The 25,058-nt window shown below is 38.9% G+C and overlaps 1 protein-coding gene across 2 annotated transcripts in view; it reads left to right on the top strand.

Annotated features, from left to right (window-relative positions):
- Nucleotides 1-25,058, top strand: part of DDX4 (DEAD-box helicase 4) — an 82,481-nt gene that overhangs the window by 45,387 nt on the left and 12,036 nt on the right. For both annotated transcript variants that reach the window (XM_004058853.4, XM_004058854.3), the window contains 8 exons: nucleotides 86-133; nucleotides 236-283; nucleotides 518-660; nucleotides 1,304-1,456; nucleotides 2,636-2,790; nucleotides 5,353-5,482; nucleotides 7,203-7,369; nucleotides 13,115-13,260. In XM_004058853.4, coding sequence (XP_004058901.1) covers nucleotides 86-133; nucleotides 236-283; nucleotides 518-660; nucleotides 1,304-1,456; nucleotides 2,636-2,790; nucleotides 5,353-5,482; nucleotides 7,203-7,369; nucleotides 13,115-13,260 — 990 coding nt within the window. The remainder of the gene's footprint in view (nucleotides 1-85; nucleotides 134-235; nucleotides 284-517; nucleotides 661-1,303; nucleotides 1,457-2,635; nucleotides 2,791-5,352; nucleotides 5,483-7,202; nucleotides 7,370-13,114; nucleotides 13,261-25,058) is intronic.

Below are 25,058 nucleotides of genomic sequence, written 5' to 3'. Positions count from 1 at the left end.
GTTCTCTTTGAAGACAAGCAACGAAAATAAAGATGTGCACAGCCTTACATCTTGACCGATTGTCACTTATGAATTTCTTTAATAGGTGGTTACAGAGGTTTAAATGAAGAAGTAATAACAGGCTCTGGAAAGAGTAAGTTTTCCTTAAACAAGGTGTTTGATTTTTATAGTGAGAGTTCTTTTACCTTTCAATTTTAAAAAACATGTATCTCTTTTTTATTTGATCCTCTTCAAGATTCTTGGAAGTCAGAAGCAGAAGGAGGAGAAAGTAGTGATACTCAAGGTATATTAACATTTGTGTGACTCACATAGAAGTATGTTGTGTTTTAATAATGCTTAAGTATTTTACTTAAAAACGAAGTTATCTTTTAAAAATTTGAACAGTGAAAACTTTAAAGGTAAGCAGTGGGAAGTTCCATAGTATTTAAAATTTGATCTTGTCAATTTTTGTCTATTTTCTCTTATATTTTATTTTAGTCTCTGTAACATACATTATGTTTTTAATTTAAATTCCAAGGACCAAAAGTGACCTACATACCCCCTCCTCCACCTGAGGATGAGGACTCCATCTTTGCACATTATCAGACAGGCATAAACTTCGACAAATACGACACTATTCTTGTGGAAGTGTCTGGACATGATGCACCACCAGCAATTCTGGTCAGTGTATTGTTTCTGTATTAGCTATGTAGCAAACTTTGCTTTTAAAATACATTATGTAGTTTGTAAAGCTGATATCAACACATAGATTTCACCTTTCGTATATAAGGTCTTAGGTTGGAAATTTAGAATGATGTCTTAACCATCTACAATAGAATTAATTGCTATGTCAAAAGAGAGTAATAGATTTCATCCCCACTCCCCATACCAGGATGAGAATTTTATTTAAACTTACTTAAAAAATGCTTTTCCTAGTGATTCAAGATGTTTCCCCAAGATTGTGGGAAAGTGTGTCTTAGGGCAGTGATTTTTCTGAGAGGGGGAGCCCTCTGTCTCCTATTGATAATTATACTTAGAACAAGCCATTACTGAGCAGAATTCTTCATATCTCATAGGTTTTAAGGGGGCAGGAAAAATGTTTTTAAAGCCACCATTTGTGGAGAATATTTCATGATTCTGTCAAATCATATTATAATATACAGGCTTTGAATATTTACTTCTGAGTGGAGGCATGTTACTAAAGTCACTTTAGTATATAAAGTAGAATTAACAGAACTTGGAAAGTAGCTCGAATGAAATATGCTTATAAATGATCTGCATATGATATATAGAATGTAATCACTGCTTTTTTTTAAATTTTCAGACTTTTGAAGAAGCTAATCTCTGTCAGACACTGAATAACAACATTGCTAAAGCTGGTTATACTAAGCTTACTCCTGTGCAAAAATACAGTATTCCTATCATACTTGCAGGACGAGATTTGATGGCTTGTGCTCAAACAGGGTCTGGGAAGACTGTAAGTCTTTCCCCACATGTCCAAACTGTTAGGTTTTTTGAGCTTTGGTTCTTCCTTAGTAACTTGGTTTCTTCTTTTGAGTAGAAGGTTTGTAGATGGTTTCAGTTACCTGTCATAAGTATTGATGGTTTTGCTTCTGATTTTTATTAGGATTTGTGTACTTCTGAAGAAAGAATTCTGAACTATTCCTGGGGTGGTGTTGCTGTCCATAGATGTTTAATCTTTTCTGTGTGCAGCTCTTTCTGAAACATGGTAGTATCTTAAACAAAGTGACTGAAAGTCAAAGCAGAGATTATAAAACTGAGAGAGGGAGAAAGTAATTTCTGTATTATAGCTGGTACACTCTTGAAGTCAAAAGATTAAAGAATGAGAAACAGTTACATGCATTGTGCATGATTCCTTAGTATTCAGTGACCTCAGGTTATGCTAATTATAAAAGAAGTCTGATGAGACCAGTTGGTTTTAGGACTAATCTGGGAGATTTGTGTGTTAATTACGACTCCATAAGATGAGACTCTTATTTCTATGATCATAGAGTCCATGAGGTCATACCATTTTAGTCTTAATCAGCCCTCATAGTAGAATTGTAGGGAAAAATAGGTATTGTATAGCAGCTGATGAGAGTGTTAAACATGGTTTTGGAGGTGGATTTTAGCAAGTGTCTTATTTGCTTAAATGAGAAAACTGTAGCACAAAATTTCTGTTGCCAGATGTAACTTCAATAAGGGTAATGTGTTCAGTAATACAGATGATGATTTCTAAGTTTTTACTCTGTGGGCCACTTTTGTCATCCATTCTGAATGATAATTTTATGACCTCAAAAGGACTAACTTAGAGTAATTGTTCACTGTAATGATTTGCAGCAATTACATCTATTATATTCCTCTATAAATATGCTAATGTTGTTGATCTGTTTAGAATTTGTGGGTATGCTTTTGAAAATACACTGAAAAAATTTGATAGGGTAGATTAATTTTACCAAATTTTATATTGTATAATAAGAGCATAAAGACCTAAATGTTAAGAACACCTTGAAATGAAAGTTGTTTTCATTTCTCATCTTAAATTTACCAGTAAGATGGAAGTAGAGTCTAAAGGCTATAAGGACATGAGGATTAGTTTTCCATAGGGATAAAAGTGTTGGCTATAAGTTTGTAAACTAAGCAACTTAACTTCTAGGCGGCTTTTCTCCTACCAATTTTGGCTCATATGATGCGTGATGGAATAACTGCCAGTCGTTTTAAAGAGTTGCAGGAACCAGAGTGTATTATTGTAGCACCAACTCGAGAATTGGTCAACCAGATTTATTTGGAAGCCAGAAAATTTTCTTTTGGGTAAGTACATCAGAATGCTACTCACAAAATAGTTTTTTCTTTAGAGATTTTTTTCCCCTCACTTTTGGAAGAACTCAGTAATAATGCACTCATGTAATTTTTAGCATTACTTAAAGTATTTTTTTATTATCTTGTTTATGGAATCCTTTTCATTTTTGAAAAGAAACATGCTTATTAAAAATTAGGTTAATAGGTTGGACTTGGTGGCTCATGACTATAATCCCAGTGCTTTGTGAGGCCCAGGCAGGCAGACTGCTTGAGGCCAGGAGTTCGAGACCAGCCAGGGTAACATGGCAAGACCCCATCTCTACAAAAAATAAAATAACTAGCCAGCATGTGGTGATGCACACCTGTTGTCCTAGGAGTTTAGGAGGTTGAGGCAGAAGGATTGTTTGAGTCCAGGAGTTTGAGGCTGCAGTGAACTGTGATTGCACCACCACACTCAGAGCGAGACCCTGTCTCTAAAAAAGTAAAATTTTAATTTAAAAAACAGATAATACTAGAAGTAGAAAATAGTGAACATACTGGTATTATTTCTTGGTAGTTTTTAATGTATATTTAAAAATGAACTCAGGGTATTCTAATAATTTCCTATTCTTTTACATAAAACTTTATAACCCAGAAAATTCTTATTGCATAATAAGAACTGATTTTTAATGACTTTTAAATTGCCCATGTGTATACATTTTATTTCTCTGTTCTGAGGTATTTAGGTTCTTTCTAACGTGGGGCTATTGTAAACAAAATTGCAATGTACATCTTGCTACATAGTTTTTCTGTTTTGGCCGGATATGATGTCTTACACCTGTAATCCTAGCACTTTGGGAGGCCAAGATGGGCAGATAGCTTGAGCCCAGGAGTTCAAGACCAGCCTGGAAAACATGGTGAAAACCCATCTCTACAAAAAAGAACAAAAACTAGCTAGGTGTAGTGGTGCACCCCTGTGGTCCCAGCTACTCGGGAGCCTGAGAGATTACCTGAGCCTGGGAGGTCGTGGCTGCAGTGAGCTGTGATTGCGCCACTGCATTCCAGCCTAGATGACAGTGAAACCTTGACTTAAAAAAAAAAAACAACAGTTTTCTGTTTTAAGTATTTTCTTAGAATAGAGTTTTATCAATTTTAATGTTAAAGAGCAGGAACTTATTTTAAAGCTTGCAATTAATGTATATTTGTGCCTGCAGTCTATCAGAAGTCCAATTTCAGTATACCCTTTGCCAACATTTAGTTATCGCTGCCTAACAAACTCCCTTAAAACGTAGTTGCTTTCAACAATAAACATTTACTGTCTCACCATTTTGGGGGCTTAGGAGTTGGGGAACAGCTTGGCTTAGCTGGGTCCTTCTGAGTTAAGAGTTTCTTATGAGATTGTAAACGAGATGTCAACCAATCCTGGTTTTATTGTCAACCAGACAAGATGTCAAGCCAGTCATCTGAGGGCTTCACTGGATCTCTCCATAGGGATGCATGATTAAATGGCACTGGCTTCCCCTAGATTAAGTGATCAGTAAGAACAAAGAGGAGGCTGTAATAGCTTTTATGAAATAGTCCCAGAAGTCACACATTGTCCTTCTGCCACATTCTCTTTGTAAGAAGCAAGTCACTAAGTTTGACCCCACTCAGGAGTGGCTATATTATAATTTATTGGAACTAGTGCAAAATTGAAAGTGCAGGGTCCTTTGTTGTAAAATTATTACAAATTTCAAGGCAGCGACAACAGAGCATTAAATGAAACACAGGATTCTTCTGAACTTGGGACTCTGTGTGACTGGACAGGTTGCACACTCATGAGGCCAGCCTTGCCCACACTAAAGGGGGAAGGTAGAATCCATATTTGAAGGAAGGAATATATTGAAGAATTTGTATATGTATGTTAAAACCACCACAGGTGATTTTATTCTTTTCCATGCTTGAAATCACTTTAATATCAAACCTGATAGATCTTTTGGAAAAACATGTGGATTGCTTATTTCAGTGTTTATATCTTGCTAATCCTCATGTAACGTGTTGCTTTCAGGCTTTTAAATCAAGTAAAAGATCTCAGAAATCACCACTAAATAACTTATCCATGTAATGAAATACCTCCTGTTCCCCCAAAAGTATTGTAATTTAAAAAAAAAAATCAAGTAAAATATCACTTTTTTTTTTTTTTAGATGGAGACTCGCTGTGTTGCCCAGGCTGGAGTAGAGTGGTCGGATCTCGGCTCACTGCAACCTCTGCCTCCTGGGTTCAAGCAATTCTCCTGCCTCAGCCACCCGAGTGGCTGGGATTATAGGCGCATGCTACCATGCCTGGCCAATTTTTTGCATTTTTAGTAGAGACTGGATTTTACCATGTTGGCCAGGCTGGTCTCAAACTCCTGACCTCAGGTGATTTGCCCGCCCTGGCCTCCCAAAGTGCTGGGATTACAGGCGTGAGCCACTGCACCCAGCCAGAATTTAATATTTTTTTAGATAGTTGAATGTTTGTTTTTTTTCTTTTTGGATTTTGTTTTATATCTTGTTAGAAACAGATGCCTAATTTTTAAGTAACTAGAAAATAACATTTAGTTTTCTTGTTAATAGGACTTGTGTAAGAGCTGTTGTTATATATGGGGGAACCCAGCTGGGACATTCAATTCGACAAATAGTACAAGGCTGTAATATATTATGTGCTACTCCTGGAAGACTGATGGATATCATAGGCAAAGAAAAGGTACGCCTTATAGGAATAATGAAGTTGTGAGATTGATACTTTTTGTTTGGTATGGGAAAAGGAAAGAATGAGGTAAAGACAGATGTATTTACTAGAGCACTATTTACGTGTTAGCCTCCATCACATTCTTTGAATGCATTCTTATATAATTCTCAAGATAATTGCAGGGAATAGTGTTTTCTAATTTATACTTGGGAAAACAAACTCAATGAGATTATGTAATTTATTTTAAAAATCCCTGAGTTAGCTCTAGTAAGTATAGAGCTAATGTTAGAATCTGGGTCTGATTCCAGAATCCATATTCTACGTCCCACTACGCTGGGGGAAAAATGTAGTTAATAACTTTTTATCTGGTTTCATACATGTCTTGGGGAAATAGTTTTTCTCCTGTAAGAAACCCTTTGTGGCATCAATAATTCTGTCTCCTATGTAAGCATGGGAATGATATTAACCAGGGTTGTTAATTTTCTAAATCTTTAAAAAGATTTTAGGGCCATGTACTTATTTAGGAATTCATATACTATATTTTTATATCTCTCAATCAGTACTTTCAGTTCACCTTAATGAACCAGATTTGCTTTTTAAAAACTCTTTAAAGGGTGCTTCTGAGTTAAGAGTCATTTTCATCCCTCTGGGTTACTCAAAAAAAATGTTATTTCTGCATAAACACACCTTTCTTAGTATACTTATTAAAAGGACCCAGAGATACCTACCTTACTTTCTTGCTAAACATCTTCATAGTGGTACCAAAATCACTTTGCAAGTGTGTTCTTCTGTTTATAGTAAGAGATGTTCATGCAAAGGTAAGAGGTTCCTGATTGTTCCCGAGTGATTAGAGAATGGAGAATTTACTAAGGATTTAAAGAGGTTAGAAAAAATTTTACCAGTTAGAAGATATTTGAATATGTCATGCTGTTAGGATATTTTCTTTCTTACATTAGAGTCTAACTTTATCAAATACTATAATCTAGATCTGTATTGTCCAATACAGTAACCACTAGCCACATGTAACAATTTAAATTTAAGAATGATAAAAATTCAGTTCCAAGTCACAGTAGCCACATTTCAAGTGCCTAATAGCTAGCTACCTTTGGCTAATGACTAACACGTTAGACAATGCAGATAGGCTGGGTGCAGTGGCTCACGCCTATAATCCCAGCACTTTGGGAAGCCGAGGCAGGCATATCACGAGGTCAGGAGATAGAGACCATCCTGGTTAACATGGTGAAACCCCGTCTCTACTAAAAACACACACACACACACACACACACACAATTAGCCAGGCATGGGGGCATGTGCCTGTAGCCCCAGCTACTTGGGAGGCTGAGGCAGGAGAATCACTTGAACCCAGGAGGCAGACGTTGCAGTGAGCTGAGCTTGTGCCACTGCACTCCAGCCTGGGCAGCAGAGCAAGACTCCTTCTCAAAAAAAAAAAAAAAAAAAAGTGCAGTTAATAGAACTTTTAAGTAATTGCAGAAAGTTTTATTGCACAGTGTTGATCTAGACATTTGGTTTCTTTTAGACTTAATTTTAAACATGCTTTATAACAGAAAATTGAACTGAAATATACAGTAATATTATCTAAGCATAACAATTCTCATTTTATACACTGATTTCTAGTCTTTTTTCTTAACAGTATTTTAACAGTTGGAATTGTAGAGAATAGTTTAATATAAACTAATATGCATTTTCTGTTTTACCTTTGAAAATATCCTTAAAGATTGGTCTCAAACAGATCAAATACTTAGTTTTGGATGAAGCTGATCGCATGTTGGATATGGGTTTTGGTCCAGAAATGAAGAAGTTAATTTCTTGCCCAGGAATGCCATCAAAGGAACAGCGCCAAACCCTTATGTTCAGTGCAACTTTTCCAGAGGAAATTCAAAGGTTAAGTTTTTTTCTTAAAAATAATTTAATTATATATATATATACATACTTCTATCAAAGTGGAAGCACTGTGAATATCCTATTTTTAGAGATTTGTCTTTAAGATTTTAACATAGGTAGTTTAAAAAGTAGATGTATTTCTAAAACGTTTGCCACATTTTCCATTGTTTCTTACCTTTATTCCTGGCTTTGTGTTAACATCACATTTTATTTAAAAAGTGTGTGTGTGTGTGTGTGTGTTTGTGTGTGTTGTTGTTGTTGTTGTTGCATAGAATCCAGCTAGGGTTTAATAAGTGCTTACTAAATTAAGTTATTTTTATTATTATGCCTTCTTTTCAAACCTAAATCTATAGGATTTGGGAGAACTGAGGCTTTGGTAGAAAATTCATATACCAATTATTGGCAGATATTTGAGGATCATGTTATATACCATGTGGTCTAATGAATTCAGAGATTAGGGTGACACATCCCTACTGGAATGGTGACTCTTTTTCCTGCCAGCCCCTTGTCTCAAGGAGCCAGAAGTGCCCAGGCAACAGCAGAAGCTTATACAGATGGTCCTATGGTTCAACATAAGATTTTATGATTTTTTTACTTTATAATGGTTTATCATAGGTATTAATTGCATTTTTGACTTAAGATATTTTGGACTTACAATAGGTTTATCGGGATGTTAACCCTGTTGTAAGTTGGGAACCATCTGTAATTCAGCAGGACTCTTGCTATTTTCTCTAGTGGAACTGCGTTCTCTTTGGGAACTAAGACCTCAAAACCTGTAGAACATAAAGTTGGAGGACAAGAAGGGATGGGAAGCATAGATTTCCCTAGTGGGTCATTGAGAGTGATGGTAGGTGGGCCAGTAGTGCTTGCTCTCCTGGATTCCCAGACTCATGCACCATATATGGATATTTGATTTGAGGAATTACCGTGTTGTGTTGGATAATGCCCTGTCTTCATAAAGAGTTGCCTCCAAACTCACCCTTGAACTGTTTTTTCTGCAGACAGTTCCAATGTTCCAATGTTCTCTCAGGTTGGCAGCTTCTGAGTGGTGCAGTGTATATATTACCTGTGAATCCTATGGTTATGGGCCTGTCCCAACACCTCTTTTGCTTTAAAGTTGGTCCCCTGGTTTGAGAGAATGTTACATGGGATCCTGTGCTAGTATATCAAACATTCCCAAGCCCTTGAATAGTGGTGCTGGCTATTGATTTATTTTTTATGTGGTAAATCTTTGTGTAAAGTTAGGAAGAGTTCTTTATTGGGGGAAAATAGAACTCATAAGACAGCATTAGGTCAATTGGCAGGATATTTTTCTTTCTTAGTGGTACATAAAACAGTCATTTCTTAACAATTGAATAGTATTTTCTTTCTTTTTTTTTTTTTTTGTGATGAAGTCTTGCTCTTGCTCTTGTACCCCAGGCTGGAGTGCAATGGCGCGATCTCGGCTCACTGCAACCTCCATCTCCCGGGTTCAAGCGATTCTCCTGCCTCAGCCTCCCAAGTAGCTGGGATTACAGGCGCCTGCCACCACGCCTGGTTAATTTTTTTTTTTTTTTTGTATTTTTAGTAGAGACGGGGTTTCACCATGTTGGCCAGGCTGGTCTTGAACTCCTGACCTCAGGTGATCTGCCCACCTCAGCCTCCCAAGTAGCTGGGATTACAGGCGCCTGCCACCACGCCTGGTTAATTTTTTTTTTTTTTTTTGTATTTTTAGTAGAGATGGGGTTTCACCATGTTGGCCAGGCTGGTCTTGAACTCCTGACCTCAGGTGATCTGCCCACCTCAGCCTCCCAGAGTGCTGGGATTACAGGCATGAGCCACCACACCTGGCCCTATATAGTGTTTTCAGTTGGAGATGGGGTATTTGCATTCCCACCATTTGCTTTGGTAACTATCTAATTAGCAGCCTGACTCTTTTTAGATTCACCCTGAAATGGGAAAGTATTTGTATGTTGGCCACCCAAAATGGCAAACGTACTATTGTCAGTCAGTAATATTTGTCGAGGATCTTTTGAGAATCATATTTGATTATAAGCTCTGGGGATATATGTTAAACAAAATAAGCTCCTATCTGACCTCGAGTTGTTTACATTCTTTGCTTCCTGACTCTTCCTCAGTTGCTTCATTGTCTGTTCTTAAATGTTACCAGTTGCCCATCATTCTGTGCGAAGTCCTTTTCTCAATGTGCATATTCCCTGAGTTATGATATATCCGTTCCCTTGGCTTCTACTTAGACCTGTAACTCTCCCAAATTTCTTCCCTGTATTCCTAATCTCTCTCTGTAGCCCCAGACCTTTTCTTTTTTTTTTTTTTTTCTTGAGACAGAGTTTCGCTCTTGTTGCCCAGGCTAGAGTACAATGGCACGATCTCGGCTCACCGCAACCTCCGCCTCCAGGGTTCAAGCGACTCTCCTCCCTCAGCCTCCTGAGTGGCTGGGATTACAGGCATGTACCACCACGTCCGGCTAATTTTGTATTTTTAGTAGAGATGGGGTTTCTCCATGCTGGTCAGGCTGGTCTTGAACTCCTGACCTCAGGTGATCCGTCCGCCTCAGCCTCCCAGAGTGCTGGGATTATAAGCGTGAGCCACCGCACCCGGCCCAGACTTTTAAATTTAACTTCTTGGGGTGTTTGTTCTCCCAGATGAATGACTAGTAACTCACGTTCATGTCCAAAATAGAACGTAATTTTTCTTCAGCTCCCTTTTTCCAGTTTTCTTTATTCTGGTTATTGGCATCATGATCTTTTAAAGCCAGAATTGTTTGAATCGTGGTGATTTTTCTCTCACAGTCTTTTAACTCCGCTTTTAAAAATACTGAACTTGGGCCAGGCGCGGTAGCTCATGCCTGTAATCCCAACACTTTGGGAGGCTAAAGAGGGAGGAGCATTTGAGCCTAGAAGTTCAGGCCCAGCCTGGGCAACATAGTGAGACCCTGTCTCTATAAAAAAAATTTAAAAAATTAGCTGGGTGTGGTGACACGCACCTGTAGGTCCAGCTACTCAGGAGGCTAAAGTGGGAGGATCTCTTGAGCCCAGGAAGTTGAGGCTGCAGTGAGCCATGATTGTGCCCCTGTACTCTGGCCTGGGCAACAGAATAAGACCCTGTCTCAGTACAACATGGCAGTGATATTAGGGTTCTCCAGAAGGACAGAACCAATAATATATATGTAGATATAAAAGGAAGTTTATTAGGGAAAATTGGCTCACACAATCACAAGGTGAAGTCCCATGATAGGCTGTCTGCAAGCTGGAGAAGAGAGAAGCCAGTAGTGGCTCAGTCCAAGTCTGAAAGCCTCAAAACCAAGGAAGCTGATAGATTCCCCCAAGAAGCCGCTGGTGCAAGTCCCAGAGTCCAAAGTCCAAAGAACCTGGAGTATGATGTCCAAGGGCAGTAGGAGCAGAAGCAAGCATCCAGCATGGGAAGAAGAAAGAGAGCCGGAAGACTCAGCAGGCAAAGTTATCCCACCTTCTTCTGCCTGCGTTGTTGTAGCTGCGCTGGTAGCCAACTGGATGGTGTCCACCCACATTGAGGGTGGGCCTTCTTCTCCCAGTCTACCAACTGAAATGTCAGTCTCCTCTGGTAGCACCCTCAGAGACACATCCAGAAACAATGTTTCACTGGCCATCTAGGCATCCCTCAATATAATCAAGTTGACACCAAATATTAACATTACAGTGGTAATCTCTAAAATATTTCACATCTGTTAGCTTCTCTATTTCCCACCTTAATTTAGGTCCTTATCAATTTTGCCCTGCTCACTGGAAGTGGCTTTTTAACCTGTCTCCCTGCTTCTAGTGTCACTTCTGCATTAGTGGCAATGCCAAAATAAAGTCTGATTCTTTTAAACATTTATTTAAAATAAACCTTCCCATATCTTTCCATCTTCATAGACTGATTTTTAAACTCTTTAACACATGACAGTCTCAGGCTCACCTGCTACTTTCTTACCTGGAGTCGTGTGTTTCTAGTCTACTAGAGCTATTTCCTCTTGGCTGATAAAGCTGAATTTTACTTTCCTCATTATTTGTGCTTGTTTCTTCTTTCCTTCTGCTTAGAATGCCTTTCCACAATCATTAGTGTTCCACATTCTTGCCTGCTGCTTCCCTAGATCAAGCTTCAAACTTGAAGACTTTTCTTTTTTTTTTTTTCTTTCTTTTTTTTTTTTTTTTTTTGGAGGCAAGGTCTCACTCTTCTCGCCCAGGCTGAAGTTCAGAGGCACAATCATGGTTCACTGCCACCTTGACCTCCCTGGCTCAAGCGATCCTAGGCCCACCTCAGCCTCCTGGGTAGCTGGAACTACAGGCATGCGCATACGCACCTGGCTAATTTTTTATTTTTTGTAGAGATGGGGTTTCACCATGTTGGCCAGAATGGTCTCAAACTCCTGGGCTCAAGTGATCCACACGCCTTGGCCTTCCAAAGTGCTAGGATTATAGGCATGAGCCACTGTGCCCTGCCTCAAACTTGAGGATTTTTCTAAATAGACATCATTTCATCCATTTCCTGCCAGTGTATCTTGTGAAAGAAACTGTTTAAGTCACTTTGCACATTTCTTGGAACATAGTGTTCAGTAAACATTAACTATTCTAACACTAAATTGTAATTTTTCTTAATATATCTTTCCTACTTGAAGTGAGGATCTCATAGGCTAACACCATCATGTTCATCTTTGTACTCCCAGTACCTTGTACACATGACACAAAACACTCAGTAGTTTTAGTGAATGAAAAGGGTGATGGATAATCATCTGAAGAATTTCAGATAATTTCAAGATTTGTGCCTGGGTGAGAGAGTGACTCTAAAAGAAGGCATAAAAAAGCTTTTCTTTTATGATAAGAGATCAAGTAAGGAGAAAGAAGAAGCAGTGATTTATTAAGAGTCTGGATATGCTGAATTTGAGCTGTTTTCATGAAGGACTCAGCTGGTAAATAAGGGACTGCTACGTACGTAGGAGGGAGAGGCATTGAAGAGAGATTTGGGCCTCCCCATTTATCCCTAAAAACTCATCTTTCTCATTAGCAACTTTGTCCACTCCCCCATATTTCTATGTGATCTAAAGCAAGACTTCTCAGTTGCATGCTGATAGTGAGTTAACTGTGTGTCAAAATATTGATACCCTTAACCTTTGGGGCAGGCACACCTATCCTGATTCCGCTATGTCCCTGGGCCTTTCATCTCATCTCACTTGTTTTGCCCAATTGTGCTATGCAAATACTACTTTCTATGTGTGTCGTGACAGAGAGAGCACTGACCTAAGATCTGCTTTGCTTGAAATCATTCATTTGAAGTAGAGTAATTTAATAGGTAATATTTTCAGAAAACAACTAATAATAGCATACATAAAAGCAATGAGTGGAGAACAGAATTTGTGTCTCAGGCTTACATTTCAGGTTTTACTAAAAAATAATTCCTACTCATTGCAGTTTATTTCTTTTAGTTCATGCTTTTTTTAAAGTGTTATACACATATTTTATATAGTTTTGCGTGGATAGCAAATCCACTTGTAATTACCATATCCATAGTTTGACAAACTTTCTCTCTAGTAGTTATGTATTTTGCAAAATCCTAATATTTTATACTGGTCTTTCAAAATAGTACTTGGGTGATATAAGTAACCAACCATCTTATAGCTGTTATAATCTGCTGTCTGATTAATATTGAGATAACACCTACAGGAATTCAGTGGATATTATGGATACTGATGGAGAGGAGGATAAGTTAAAGAATAATCTTTTGTTTTTCAAGGTTGGCTGCAGAGTTTTTAAAGTCAAATTATCTGTTTGTTGCTGTTGGACAAGTGGGTGGAGCATGTAGAGATGTTCAGCAGACCGTTCTCCAAGTTGGCCAATTCTCAAAAAGAGAAAAGCTTGTTGAAATTCTACGAAACATAGGTATCTTACGTTGATAACATTTTTTTGTCATGATTTTGATTTTTTTTAATGAATAATTTAAAAAATCACTAAAGAATTGTTTGGTCTGACTTTTAATAAGTTTGTTTTAAGTCTCTCTCCCTCTAAAGCTCTTTTATAAAAAAATTTATGATTCAGTTTTCTGGGTAAATTATATAAAAATATGGTCCTTTCTCCACCATTAAGTTTGAAAATAGGAAGGATTTGAGACTTCATTTTAACTATTCCACCAGAAGTATATCTATTTTTTGTTTTAGGAAAGTAGAAAGGCTTAGTAGTGACACATATTTACATCACACTATTACTCCATCAAAAGCAGATTGTTTTTCTGTTTCTGGTTCCTAGCTCTTGCTTCCTAAGGCTTCCCAAATTCATAGATTTGAATAATTTTTTTAGCTAAAAGGGGCTTAAGATCTAGTTCTCTTCCTTCACAATATCTGTGGGAAATTTTTTTTCTCCTCTACTCCCCCAGTCAATTTTTATTTTTATTATCTTTTTAGAGATAAGGTCTCACTTTGTTGCTCAGCCTGAAATAATTGTATAGTCATAGCTTACGGCAGCCTCAAACTCCTGGCTTCAAGCGATCCTCCCACCTCAGCTTCCCAAGTAGCTAGGACTATAGGCATGCGCTACCATGCCTAGCTAATTCTATTATTTTTTGTAGAGATAGGGGTCTCACTATTGACCAGGCTGGCCTTGAACTGTTGGCCTCGATCCTCCTACCTTGTCCTTCCAAAGTGCTGAGGTTACAGCCATGAGCCACTGTACTCACCCCAATTTTACTTTTTATTATTTTTAATTTTTTGAGACGGGGCCTTGCTTTATTGCCAAGGCTGGAGTGCAGTAGCATGACCATGGCTCACTGCAGCCTCAAGCTCCCCAGGTTCAAGCAGTTCTTCCACGTCAGTCTCCTGAGTAGCCGGGACTACAGGCGTGCACCACCATGCCCAATCAGTTTTTTAGTTTTTGTAGAGATGGGGTTTTTACCATGTTGCCCAGGCTGGTCTTGAACTCCTGGGCTCAAGTGATCCACTCACATTGGCCTCCCAAACTGCTGGGATTACAGGTGTAAGCCACCATTCCTGGCCCAATTTTTATTTTTGAAGTCATTTTTTTTAGTTCGGTTGTTTAGCCTTATTTTGAGACTGGAAGCAAAAATTTTAAATATGTTCATTTTAATACCTTCTCATTACCTCATAGGCTAGGTCTGCTTATATGTTACACTTTCTCCATCCACACCCTCCATTTTAGTACTTGCGTTTCAGCTTGAATGTCAGTGTTGAGAGAGAAATGCGAAGGTGGTTCATCAGCTAATTTCCAATAATGAGCAAAAAGAAAAAATGGAAAGGTGACTTAAAAAGCACTTACAGGCTTCTGGTCTTTAATTTGTGCTGAGTTTTATAAAAACTTTTAAAAACCAAATACTCATCTTGAGTTAGAGAAATTTTATTGGTTGGCTTCATCAAATGTTTCATAATATACACTAATAGCATATAAAAATAATAATAGCTATGGGCCACATACTGTTCTAATTATTGGACATGTGTTAGCTCATTTAATTCCCAAAACAACCTTATGAAGTAGATTTTGTCATTATCCCCATTTTAGGGATGAAGAAACAAATATAGAGAGGTCAAATAACTTGTCCACCATAAATTGATGCTGCTAATGCCGAAGAGATGAGCACTATATGGTTTTGCTGAAGTTAGAACATATTTCTAATATAGTCACCTTAAGATTTTTTTTTTTTTTTTGAGATGGAGTCTTGCTTTGTCACCCAGGCTGGAGTACAGTGGCACAATCTTGGCTCACTGCAACCTCTGCCTCCCGGGTTCACGCCATTCTCCTGCCTCAGCCTCCCGAGTAGCTGGAACTAGAGGCACGTGCCACCATACCCGGCTAATTTTTTTGTATTTTTAGTAAAGACAGGGTTTCACTGTGTTAGCCAGGATGGTCTTGATCTCCTGACCTTGTGATCTGCCCGCCTTGGCCTCCCAAAGTGCTGGGATTACAGGCATGAGCCACTGTGCCCGGCCAAGATTTTTTTTATATATGAGCTTGTGGGATAAAGTTTATTTTGCAAGTAATCCAAAAGGAGAGAGTTTTTCAGAAGAGCTGGTTTGCCCTTGAGAAAAGGTCAATGTATTATATATGAGCACTATTGATATACTTCTGTATTATTTAAGCTGTGAAATATTTTTTTTTGGTTTAGTGTTCATAGTTGATACCTTTTTAACTTTGCGTGTAATATCCATCCAGTATATCCTCAAATTATATAAATTTTGTTCATATGATTTATCTCCTTTTCTACTCTTTCACTTAATTATGCTATTTTTTTCCTTTTGCCTTTAAATATATAGGTTTATTTCGGAGTGATATAGCCCAACTGCCTTTTTCATAATTTTAATTTTAAGTCAACAGAGATCAAAGAGTTTATTGAGCTCTTTAGTTACCAAAGGAACCAGTAAGATGTTACAGCTAGTCAAAAGGAGAATTAAAAAAATACATGTGTATTTAGACCAAGCTTGTCCAACCCACAGCTCACAGGCCACATGCATCCCAGGATAGCTTTGAATGTGGCTCAACGCAAATTCGTAACCTTTCTTAAAACATGATGAGGTGTTTTTTTTTTGTTTGTTTTGTTTTTTGCGATTAAAAAAACATTTTTTTAAAGCTCATCTGCTATCAGTAGTGTTACCATATTTTATGTGTGGCCCAAAACAATTCTCCTAATGTGGCCCAAGGAAGCCAAAAGATTGGACACCCCTGGTTTAGGCAATTAGGAATGCTAAAATTAATTTAGAGGTAGATGTAAAACTGGTCATTATTCAAATGCAATAATCACATTTCAGGGGAAAACTTTATTTGCATTTTTACTGAGAATCATTGGCATTGCTATCCATTGCAACAGTTATGAAAAAGAATATAGAAGGCACAAAGAGTATGCTAGACAGTAATCTTTTTTGCTTACTTCAAATTCTTCCATAATTTTTTCTGACAGCCTGTGTCTACCTCATGACCATAATAATCTCAGAGATAGTCGTGATGACAAGAAGTTTGGTCTTATGTTTGGCTTGCATATTGGCATGGGTGCAGCAAGATTGTTCATTAACAATAAATAGGCCTCCTTAAGTTTGCTGAACAGTATTGACTTACTAAAGTCACAAAATTAACTTTTGTCTGGAAGTTTTCATAAGGAATGTCAGATTGAACTTTAAAAATCCTTTATTATTTGCTATCTAAGGGATAGGAAACTAAGTCTCAGAAACTCTCTCTACTAGGTTTCACCTGCAGTACCTATAAATTGGAGTGAATCTCACTCTACGAAAGGTCCCCCATATTTCCTGTGGTTCCTGTCCTGTCAGGAAGTGTATGACCTTCCTTAAAATCTCCAAGGCTGGGCCATGTAAGCCAAGCACCAGGTCAGCTTGTATGGGAGGTCTTTGTAGGCATTGGTTCCATAAGGAAAGCCAACCTTTGTTCCTTAAAAAAAAAGTATCTGGTCCTACCTACCATTCCATTTTCAAATATGAAATCCAGGTGAGATGTTAGTTGCACAGGTAACTTGTCCACTTATATCTTGGTTAAAGGAGGCAGACAGATTCTTATTTAACTGTTGCAGGTAACTACCATGAAAACTAAGGAGACTTAGTTAAGAAATCTGAATTTGGGTTGGGATGGGGTGTCAGTGAGATGCGAGATCAGATATGATTTTAGAATGTTTGATTTTAGTTTACAAAAGCAGAGTCTACTAAAATGTGTAAATGACAGCTAGCTTAAGAGGAAAAAAGCCTTCTTCATATATCCAGAAAATAGAATATTAAAATAATATTAACAGTATTGCAAACAAATGGCCAGAGAGATTTTCTCCATAAGCTCATTCAGTCCTTATGTAATTCTTATTTCATTGTATATGTTAGGGATCAGCTTTCATGATTCTGTCTGTTTCTAGAAGGACTAGTCCTGGAAATCTCACTCAGTCCAGTGATAGGGTCTAAAAGTTGTCAAAGCAGTCAACTTTAGAACCTTCTACCCAAGACTCTATTCTTTGAAGTATTAATAGTTCTTCACAAGGCTTGGAGTCTGTCCTTTAGGACATAGACTCTGATCTATAGCTTACAGCACAGCCTTTGGGCAAGCATCTAAAGAAAACAAAAGCTGTCTGAAGATGACAGATTTAATGATCATGGTAAATTTGTTACCGGTAATTGTTAAATATTGAGGGTCTGAGGAAGGTTCATGATAAGAATAATGCTACTGATAAATTTTTTTCTATGACATGCAAAATAAAGGTAATAAAGCCATTCAAAAAATACTAGGCAAAAAATCTGATTAAGCTTATTTTCTTTCTTTCTTTCTTTTTTTTTTTTTTACAGTAAACCGTTTTTTTATTATATACTTTTTTAGGGTACATGTGCACAACATGCAGGTTTGTTACGTATGTATACATGTGCCATGTTGGTGTGCTCAACCCATTAACTAGTCATTTACATTAGGTATATCTCCTGATGCCATCCCTCCCGCCTCCCCCCACCCCACGACAGGCCCCAGTGTGTGATGTTCCCCTTCCTGTGTCCAAGCGTTCTCGTTGTTCAATTCCCACCGATGAGTGAGAACATGTGGTGTTTGTTTTTTTGTCCTTGCAATAGTTAGCTGAGAATGATGGTTTCCAGCTTCATCCATGTCCCTACAAAGGACATGAACTCATCATTTTTTAAGGCCGCATAGTATTCCATGGTGTATATGTGCCACATTTTCTTTTTTTTTTTCTTTATAATTATTATACTTTAAGTTTTAGGGTACATGTGCACAATGTGCAGGTTAGTTACATATGTATACATGTGCCATGCTGGTGCGCTGCACCCACTAACTCGTCATCTAGCATTAGGTATATCTCCCAATGCTATCCCTCCCCCCTCCCCCCACCCCACAACAGTCCCCAGAGTGTGATGTTCCCCTTCCTGTGTCCATGTGTTCTTATTGTTCAATTCCCACCTATGAGTGAGAATATGCGGTGTTTGGTTTTTTGTTCTTGCGATAGTTTACTTGAGAATGATGATTTCCAATTTCATCCATGTCCCTACAAAGGACATGAACTCATCATTTTTTATGGCTGCACAGTATTCCATGGTGTATATGTGCCACATTTTCTTAATCCAGTCTATCATTGTTGGACATTTGGGTTGGTTCCAAGTCTTTGCTATTGTGAATAGTGCTGCAATAAACATACATGTGCATGTGTCTTTATAGCAGCATGATTTATAGTCCTTTGGGTATGTACCCAGTAATGGGATGGCTGGGTCAAATGGTATTTCTAGTTCTAGATCCCTGAGGAATCGCCACACTGACTTCCACAATGGTTGAACTAGTTTACAGTCCCACCAACAGTGTAAAAGTGTTCCTATTTCTCCACATCCTCTCCAGCACCTGTTGTTTCCTGCCTTTTTAATGATTGCCATACTAACGGGTGTGAAATGGTATCTCATTGTGGTTTTGATTTGCATTTCTCTGATGGCCAGTGATGGTGAGCATTTTTTCATGTGGTTTTTGGCTGCATAAATGTCGTCTTTTGAGAAGTGTCTGTTCATGTCCTTTGCCCACTTTTTGATGGGGTTGTTTGTTTTTTTCTTGTAAATTTGTTTGAGTTCATTGTAGATTCTGGATATTAGCCCTTTGTCAGATGAGTAGGTTGCGAAAATTTTCTCCCGTTTTGTAGGTTGCCTGTTCACTCTGATGGTAGTTTCTTTTGCCATGCAGAAGCTCTTTAGTTTAATTAGATCCCATTTGTCAATTTTGGCTTTTGTTGCCATTGCTTTTGGTGTTTTAGACATGAAGTCCTTGCCCATGCCTATGTCCTGAATGGTAATGCCTAGGTTTTCTTCTAGGGTTTTTATGGTTTTTGGTCTAACATTTAAGTCTTTAATCCATCTTGAATTGATTTTTGTATAAGGTGTAAAGAAGGGATCCAGTTTCAGCTTTCTACATATGGCTAGCCAATTTTCCCAGCACCATTTATTAAATAGGCAATCCTTTCCCCATTGCTTGTTTTTCTCAGGTTTGTCAAAGATCAGATAGTTGTAGATACGCTGCGTTATTTCTGAGGGCTCTGTTCTGTTCCATTGGTCTATATCTCTGTTTTGGTACCAGTACCATGCTGTTCTGGTTACTGTAGCCTTGTAGTATAGTTTGAAGTCAGGTAGTGTGATGCCTCCAGCTTTGTTCTTTTGGCTCAGGATTGACTTGGCAATGCAGGCTCTTTTTTGGTTCCATATGAACTTTAAAGTAGTTTTTTCCAATTCTGTGAAGAAAGTCATTGGTAGCTTGATGGGGATGGCATTGAATCTGTAAATTACCTTGGGCAGTATGGCCATTTTCATGATATTGATTCTTCCTACCCATGAGCATGGAATGCTCTTCCATTTGTTTGTATCCTCTTTTATTTCGTTGAGCAGTGGTTTGTAGTTCTCCTTGAAGAGGTCCTTCACATCCCTTGTAAGTTGGATTCCTAGGTATTTTATTTTCTTTGAAGCAATTGTGAATGGACGTTCACTCATGATTTGGCTTTCTGTTATTGGTGTGTAAGAATGCTTGTGATTTTTGTACATTGATTTTGTATCCTGAGACTTTGCTGAAGTTGCCTATCAGCTTAAGGAGATTTTGGGCAGAGACAATGGGGTTTTCTAGATAAACAATCATGTCATCTGCAAACAGGGACAATTTGACTTCCTCTTTTCCTAATTGAATACCCTTTATTTCCTTCTCCTGCCTAATTGCCCTGGCCAGAACTTCCAACACTATGTTGAATAGGAGTGGTGAGAGAGGGCATCCCTGTCTTGTGCCTGTTTTCAAAGGGAGTGCTTCCAGTTTTTGCCCATTCAGTATGATATTGGCTGTGGGTTTGTCATAGATAGCTCTTATTATTTTGAGATACGTCCCATCAATGCCTAATTTATTGAGAGTTTTTAGCATGAAGGGTTGTTGAATTTTGTCAAAGGCCTTTTCTGCATCTGTTGAGATGATCATGTGGTTTTTGTCTTTGGTTCTGTTTATATGCTGGATTAAGTTTATTGATTTTCATATGTTGAACCAGCCTTGCATCCCAGGGATGAAGCCCACTTAATCATGGTGGATAAGCTTTTTGATGTGCTGCTGGATTCGGTTTGCCAGTATTTTATTGAGGATTTTTGCATCAATGTTCATACGGGATATTGGTCTAAAATTCTCTTTTTTTGTTGTGTCTCTGCCAGGCTTTGGTATCAGGATGATGCTGGCCTCATAAAATGAGTTAGGGAGGATTCCCTCTTTTTCTGTTGATTGGAATAGTTTCAGAAGGAATGGTACCAGTTCCTCCTTGTACCTGTGGTAGAATTCGGCTGTGAATCCATCTGGTCCTGGACTTTTTTTGGTTGGTAAGCTATTGATTATTGCCACAATTTCAGGTCCTGTTATTGGTCTATTCAGAGATTCAGCTTCTTCCTGGTTTAGTCTTGGGAGAGTGTATGTGTCCAGGAATTTATCCATTTCTTCTAGATTTTCTAGTTTATTTGCATAGAGGTGTTTGTGGTATTCTCTGATGGTAGTTTGTATTTCTGTGGGATCGGTGGTGATATCCCCTTTATCATTTTTTATTGCATCTATTTGATTCTTCTCTCTTTTTTTCTTTATTAGTCTTGCTAGCAGTCTATCTATTTTGTTGATCATTTCAAAAAACCAGCTCCTGGATTTGTTAATTTTTTGAAGGGTTTTTTGTGTCTCTGTTTCCTTCAGTTCTGCTCTGATTTTAGTTATTTCTTGACTTCTGCTAGCTTTTGAATGGGTTTGCTCTTGCTTCTCTAGTTCTTTTAACTGTGATGTTAGGGTGTCAATTTTAGATCTTTCCTGCTTTCTCTTGTGGGCATTTAGTGCTATAAATTTCCCTCTACACACGCTTTGAATGTGTCCCAGAGATTCTGGTATGTTGTGTCTTTGTTCTCGTTGGTTTCAAGGAACATCTTTATTTCTTCCTTCATTTCGTTATGGACCCAGTAGTCATTCAGGAGCAGGTTGTTCAGTTTCCATGTTGAGCGGTTTTGAGTGAGTTTCTTAATCCTGAGTTCTAGTTTGATTGCATTGTGATCTGAGAGACAGTTTGTTATAATTTCTGTTCTTTACCTTTGCTGAGGAGTGCTTTACTTCCAACTATGTGATCAATTTTGGAATAAGTGCAATGTGGTGCTGAGAAGAATGTATATTCTGTTGATTTGGGGTGGAGAGTTCTGTAGATGTCTATTAGGTCCGCTTGGTGCAGAGCTGAGTTCAATTCCTGGGTATCCTTGTTGACTTTCTGTCTCGTTGATCTGTCTAATGTTGACAGTGGGGTGTTAAAGTCTCCCATTATTAATGTGTGGGAGTCTAAGTTTCTTTGTAGGTCACTCAGGACTTGCTTTATGAATCTGGGTGCTCCTGTGTTGGGTGCACATATATTTAGGATAGTTAGCTCTTGTTGTTGAATTGATCCCTTTACCATTATGTAATGGCCTTCTTTGTCTCTTTTGATCTTTGTTGGTTTAAAGTCTGTTTTATCAGAGACTAGGATTGCAACCCCTGCCTCTTTTTGTTTTCCATTTGGTTGGTAGATCTTCCTCCATCCTTTTATTTTGAGCCTATGTGTGTCTCTGCACATGAGATGGGTTTCCTGAATACAGCACACTGATGGGTCTTGACTCTTTATCCAGTTTGCCAGTCTGTGTCTTTTAATTGGAGCATTTAGTCCATTTACATTTAAAGTTAATATTGTTATGTGTGAATTTGATCCTGTCATTATGATGTTGGCTGGTTATTTTGCTTGTTAGTTGATGCAGTTTCTTCCTAGTCTCGATGGTCTTTACATTTTGGCATGATTTTGCAGCGGCTGGTACTGGTTGTTCCTTTCCATGTTTATTGCTTGCTTCAGGAGCTGTTTTAGGGCAGGCCTGGTGGTGACAAAATGTCTCAGCATTTGCTTGTCCGTAAAGTATTTTATTTCTCCTTCACTTATGAAGCTTAGTTTGGCTGGATATGAAATTCTGGGTTGAAAATTCGTTTCTTTAAGAATGTTGAATATTGGCCCCTACTCTCTTCTGGCTTGCAGAGTTTCTGCCGAGAGATCAGCTGTTAGTCTGATGGGCTTCCCTTTGAGGGTAACCCAACCTTTCTCTCTGGCTGCCCCTAACATTTTTTCCTTCATTTCAACTTTGGTGAATCTGACAATTATGTGTCTTGGTGTTGCTCTTCTCGAGGAGTATCTTCGTGGCATTCTCTGTATTTCCTGAATCTGAATGTTGGCCTGCCTTGCTAGATTGGGGAAGTTCTCCTGGATAATATCCTGCAGAGTGTTTTCCAACTTGGTTCCATTCTCCCCGTCACTTTCAGGTACACCAGTCAGACATAGATATGGTCTTTTCACATAGTCCGATATTTCTTGGAGGCTTTGCTCATTTCTTTTTATTCTTTTTTCTCTAAACTTCCCTTCTCGCTTCATTTCATTCATTTCATCTTCCATCGCTGATACCCTTTCTTCCAGTTGATCGCATCGGCTCCTGAGGCTTCTGCATTCTTCACATAGTTCTTGAGCCTTGGTTTTCAGCTCCATCAGCTCCTTTAAGCACTTCTCTGTATTGGTTATTCTAGTTACACATTCTTCTAAATTTTTTTCAAAGTTTTCAACTTCTCTGCCTTTGGTTTGAATGTCCTCCCGTAGCTCGGAGTAATTTGATCGTCTGAAGCCTTCTTCGCTCAGCTTGTCAAAGTCATTCTCCGTCCAGTTTTGTTCCGTTGCTGGTAAGGAACTGTGTTCCTTTGGAGGAGGAGAGGCGCTCTGCTTTTTAGAGTTTCCAGTTTTTCTGCTCTGTTTTTTCCCCATCTTTGTGGTTTTATCTACTTTTGGTCTTTGATGATGGTGATGTACAGATGGGTTTTTGGTGTGGATGTCCTTTATGTTTGTTAGTTTTCCTTCTAACAGACAGGACCCTCAGCTGCAGGTCTGTTGGAGTACCTGGCCGTGTGAGGTGTCAGTCTGCCCCTGCTGGGGGGTGCCTCCGAGTTAGGCTGCTCAAGGGTCAGGGGTCAGGGACCCACTTGAGGAGGCAGTCTGCCCGTTCTCAGATCTCCAGCTGCGTGCTGGCAGAACGATTGCTGTCTTCAAAGCCGTCAGACAGGGACATTTAAGTCTGCAGAGGTTACTGCTGTCTTTTTGTTTGTCTGTGCCCTGCCCCCAGAGGTGGAGCCTACAGAGGCAGGCAGGCCTCCTTGAGCTGTGGTGGGCTCCACCCTGTTCGAGCTTCCCGGCTGCTTTGTTTACCTAAGCAAGCCTGGGCAATGGCGGGCGCCCCTCCCCCAGCCTCGCTGCTGCCTTGCAGTTTGATCTCAGCCTGCTGTGCTAGCAGTCAGCGAGACTCTGTGGGCGTAGGACCCTCCGAGCCAGGTGCAGGATATAATCTCTTGTTGCACCGTTTTTTAAGCCCGTCGGAAAAGCGCAGTATTCGGGTGGGAGTGACCCGAATTTTCCAGGTGCCGTCTGTCACCACTTTCTTTGACTAGGAAAGGGAACTGCCTGACCCCTTGCGCTTCCCGAGTGAGGCAATGCCTCGCCCTGCTTCGGCTCATGCACAGTGCGCGCACCCACTGACCTGCGCCTACTGTCTGGCACTCCCTAGTGAGATGAACCCGGTACCTCAAATGGAAATACAGAAATCACCCGTCTTCTGCGTCGCTCACGCTGGGAGCTGTGGATCGGAGCTGTTCCTATTCGGCCATCTTGGCTCCTCCCCCCATGCCACATTTTCTTAATCCAGTCTATCATTGATGGACATTTGGGTTGGTTCCAAGTCTTTGCTATTGTGAATAGTGCCACAATAAATATACGTGTGCATGTGTCTTTATAGCAGCATGATTTATAATCCTTTGGGTATATACCCAGTAATGGGATGGCTGGGTCAAATGGTATTTCTAGTCGTAGATCCGTGAGGAATCTCCACACTGTCTTCCACAATGGTTGAACTAGTTTACATTCCCACCAACAGTGTAAACGTGTTCCTATTTCTCCACATCCTCTCCAGTACCTGTTGTTTCCTGACTTTTTAATGATCGCCATTCTAACTGGTGTGAGATGGTATCTCATTGTGGTTTTGATTTGCATTTCTCTGATGGCCAGTGATGATGAGCATTTTTTCATGTGTCTGTTGGCTGCATAAATGTCTTCTTCTGAGAAGTGTCTGTTCACATCCTTCACCCACTTTTTGATGGGGTTGTTTGTTTTTTTCTTGTAAATTTGTTTGAGTTCATTGTAGATTCTGGATATTATTAGCCCTTTGTCAGATGAGTAGATTGCAAACATTTTCTCCCATTCTTTAGGTTGCCTGTTCACTCTGATGGTAGTTTCTTTTGCCATGCAGAAGCTTTTTAGTTTAATTAGATCCCATTTGTCAGTTTTGGCTTTTTTGCCATTGCTTTTGGTGTTTTAGACATGAAGTCCTTGCCCATGCATATGTCCTGAATGGTATTGCCTAGGTTTTCTTCTAGGGTTTTTATGGTTTTAGGTCTGACATTTAAGTCTTTAATCCATCTTGAATTAATTTTTGTATAAGGTGGAAGGAAGGGATCCAGTTTCAGCTTTCTACATATGGCTAGCCAGTTTTCCCAGCACCATTTATTAAATAGGGAATCCTTTCCCCATTTCTTGTTTTTGTCAGGTTTGTCAAAGATCAGATGCTTGTAGATATGTGGCATTATTTCTGAGGGCTGTGTTGTGTTCCGTTGGTCTA

The sequence above is a fragment of the Gorilla gorilla genome, chromosome 19 (genome assembly GCF_029281585.2).
Source record: "Gorilla gorilla gorilla isolate KB3781 chromosome 19, NHGRI_mGorGor1-v2.1_pri, whole genome shotgun sequence".
NCBI lineage: Eukaryota > Metazoa > Chordata > Mammalia > Primates > Hominidae > Gorilla > Gorilla gorilla.
This window is presented reverse-complemented; position numbering and strand designations above follow the sequence as displayed.